We start from the raw sequence: 3,911 nt of genomic DNA, 5'->3' as shown, positions 1-3,911 counted from the left end.
TTAATCAACCAATCAGGTTAAACTGATGTAATTATTCATGTATAACACTGCTAATATAAGAGACAGTCATCTGATTCATCAGCAAAAAGACTGTTATGAGCTAGTGCAATGGCATGAAGAAATTTGTCCATAATGAATGATTAGAGAGAATTATATTCAATGAGGGTCATATTATACCTCAATTAATTTGTACTCAACTGCTCTTCTGAGGGAGAGTTTATAGGATGAAGATGATTAAATCAGTGATGATGCTGCACAGATAATTAGCACTGCGGGCATGGACTTGTTGCATGGCCTATCAATGCTTAGTAGGGGAGTCACGCTGTCATTTCCTCTTATGTGTAGGATATTGTAGCATAAGAAGTTGGGTAAACTGGGACATTATGATGGTCTGGTGTTTGAAGCACATAAAGGATGCTATTATTACAACCTTCTTTCTTTCTTCTCATTTTCAGCCTCTGGTTTTCTTTTGGAAGAAATAATAATAATAAAAAATAATAATAATAAAAACCCTTTAGTGAAATATTGAATTAAACAATATTACGACTTAAAACTTAGCAACCACTGTTCAAAATTATTTGAAAGAAGTAAATTAGGTACTTTGGTATTATACAGCTTATCTCTGCTGAAATTTATTATCACTTTACAAAGTAAAAGAAACGACACTCTTTGCCCCCGTCATGTCTTTAAATTGGAATATCTAAATACTGAAAACAGTATTTGTTCAGCATATGTCCAAATCTGTTCTCCTTTTTTAATGATGTATTTTATTTTTCTACATGTCCTAATGGGGGGAAAAAAATCATGGGTACCAATATACCGGAAATTTGAAATTAAAAAGACTAATCAAAGTTGTTGATAAGTTGTTCAGGGAAATATAATTTCCCTGAAAAACTTGGATTTCCTTTAGAAGCTGCTGTCACGTGATTTTGTAAGTTGAGTGAGCATAGAAAAGGGTCTTAAAATAATTTCTCTGGATAATTGAGAACACCGTTGCCTTTACTAAATCTTCTCTCCAAAGCATCAATCTGAAGTTGTTTCCCAAGACCATCTTCCTCCCACCCTCAGCTCCCGCCCACCGCTACGTAGAAACCCACAAGTGACGAGCCAATGAGAGCCACTTCGCTAATGTATGTTGAGGGGGCTGAATAACCGAAAGACAAATGGTCAAAGGGGAGAGAGTAGAGGACCACTTTGCGACCCACAAGGATTGTTGTTTTCCCCGTGCACTGTTTGTTGGCACTTCCGTGCGCACACGGACTGCTTAAGGACCCGGTGCAGTCCACGTACTCGGGACTTCGCTTGGCTAGTTGGTGGAGATCCGCAAGGGAACGCAACGGGGAATCGCTGAGCCCCGAAACACTGCCATGGAGTGAGACGCTGCAGAAACTCTTATGGACAACTTTTTGCTGTGTATTTTACTTTAAGTAACTGTTTCAGTTTCCATCCCAATCATGTACGGATAACAGATAGTTCGCTCAAGAATCCGGCTCAAGTGGATCAGCACTGACGGGTTTATGGAGCCCGGATTACGCATTGCCAGCCTGTTGAACGCCTACACACGGGCCTATGACACACCATCTGCCTCGGAATAATAACATTATATAATAAAATTATCCAACGAAGACAATATCCATGGAAGTAGTGTAGAAGTTTCACATATGACACGGCTGTGAGTTTTATCGTTTCTTTTTCTTTGCAGCCATAACAATGGCAAACTGGTACAATGGTGCACTGGTACAGAGCGTCTGCAGAACTGTTTGGCCTCTTGGCTGCTTGATTTTGTTTTTTGGCTACTTATCCTTGGCTTCGCCGTCCCATGGTCGGCGACTGATATGCTGGCAAGCCATCATGAACTGCCAAAGCGAGGCTGAATGCAACTACGCGTACGAACACTACATTCGCGCTTGTCAACCAGTGTTGAGTGGGGAGAAGAAGAAGTGTCCCAGCCACTGCATCGCCTCGCTCATCCAGCTCAATCTGACTAAAAGCGGGCCGGCTCTGGAGGACTGCAGCTGCGGCCGCGATTCGATGTGCACAAATACCAAACGGGCCATAGAGCCCTGCTTGCCAAGGACTACCAGCACCGGTTGCACGGAAGCCCGGCACCAGTGCGAGAGAGACCCTCAGTGCAGCTCGGCTATGCACGAGTATTTGAAACACTGCGGGAAACTTTTCAGCGGGGCAGTGTGCACAAACGCATGCCTAAATGTGATCGCGAACATGCGTAAAATACCGAAGGGTCAGCAGCTGGAAACGTGTGTATGTGATGGCACAGAAAGGGCCATCTGTGAGTTTGTCAAGAACAGCATGAAGGCGTTATGCTTCGAAAGGCCCGATAGATATGAGGCTAGTGGGTCCTACGAAGATGACGAAGACGGGTATAAGGATTATACAGAAGAACCAGAGAGCGGAGCCTCTCTCCCAGCTGCCCAGTATGTTTTGACCCTGCTGCCACCCGTTTTAGCTCTTTTACCCCTCTTTTAATCCCCGTTTCACAAACTGCCCCGTCTATTGTCCGGATAAAAGGCAATCTAAACTTTTGTCACTCCTTGACCTGCTTCTATAGTGAAAGTATAGAGCCTCAAAGATTAAAGGGGAGTGCTTTTGGCGCAAGTAAACCTTCTTTGAAACGAGTTTAAGACTCTGAAGGATATCAAATCGGGATATTTCTATGCAAATGAGGCCAGAAAGATATCTAAACTGTTTCTCTTATCAAACCACACCACTTATGACTCCGCAGTTGTGTTTTGTTTGTGTGATAAGCTAAATAGAAATGCCCACTTTCTCTGTCACAGACTGATAGTAAAGTTGTCACAAAAGAGAAAGAGTTGGCTTGTTTTGGTAACAGTATAATGGTATCAGTATAATCAATATATGCTTTGCACTGCCAATCTTTTTGTGTGCGTGTGTGTGAACATATTTTAGGACAGGCCATTGCCCCTTGGCATCAGGCTGATTCATTTGATTTACACATATTTAATGTTGGAATCCAGTGTAAATAGATTAGGTGTTAAAGTAAAGCTGTAGCCTAATTTATTACATACCACCTAGTTACATCCAAATCACCATCATGTGAATAAACACCGAGAATTCCAGCTTTAAAGGGAAGTTTTTTTGGTTTTTCTTTGACTGAATATAGTGTACATTGTATATATTTGTATAGCCTATATAGATTCCCCCCCCCCAGAGAATCTTATATGTTTTAGGCTATGAGATGATTTATTCACTGTTTATAGCCCAGAAAAAAGAAATGTCTAAATCCACTGTATGACTGCCTTAATGATATACCTTTATAGAAGGCATAAAGGAAACTTGAAGATATCATTCTTGACTGTGAGTGTTAATTTTGCAACATTACTTCCTATACGGTATTGTGCCTTAACTCAGATAAAAGTGACATGGAGTCTGATGACCATTATCACACAATTCTTTGATCAGTATCAGATTGAACAGTAACAAAATCCACTATGAAAAGAGAAAAGTATCAGTTCTTTTTTTTAAAAAACAATCCCCAGATGACACCCCTCCACCTTTAAGTTACATCAGTTTGGAGTGACTTGTTTTATACCTACTTTTCTGTAATAAGTAAATAAAATTTTTATTTTGCACAGTGGTATTTTTATTTCTATAAATCCTTTTCACCTTTGCATAATAATAAAGGTTGAAAGGGCACATTTTGATTAGACATTGATCTATAGCTACATACGTTGCTATTAAGAAGCTGTATTCAGTTTATTTAGTATAATAATAAAATGTTAAGTGATTTGGTAAAAAAACTCAGGGCTGTGGTTGAGCTGATTCCATTTTTGTTTTAAGATTTTTGTCTCATAATAGTGATCAAACCTTAATAGTTTCATTTTAAAGCCAAATGCAACTGTGAAACAAACCTACATTTCCCAACTTCAGTT

At 40.0% G+C, this 3,911-nt stretch overlaps 1 protein-coding gene across 1 annotated transcript; it reads left to right on the top strand.

The window, feature by feature from the left end:
- Positions 1 to 1,152: 1,152 nt before the first annotated feature.
- gas1a (growth arrest-specific 1a) lies at positions 1,153 to 3,549 on the top strand. The gene has a single exon (XM_085368633.1). It carries the CDS (start codon positions 1,711 to 1,713, stop codon positions 2,485 to 2,487), a length of 777 nt encoding a protein of 258 aa, XP_085224759.1. The 5' UTR covers positions 1,153 to 1,710; the 3' UTR covers positions 2,488 to 3,549.
- Positions 3,550 to 3,911: the final 362 nt, after the last annotated feature.

Source organism: Diplotaxodon limnothrissa, linkage group LG12 (assembly GCF_057381915.1).
Source record: "Diplotaxodon limnothrissa isolate DT_005_m linkage group LG12, D_limnothrissa_male_GT1.1, whole genome shotgun sequence".
Taxonomy (NCBI): Eukaryota; Metazoa; Chordata; class Actinopteri; order Cichliformes; family Cichlidae; genus Diplotaxodon; species Diplotaxodon limnothrissa.
This window is presented reverse-complemented; position numbering and strand designations above follow the sequence as displayed.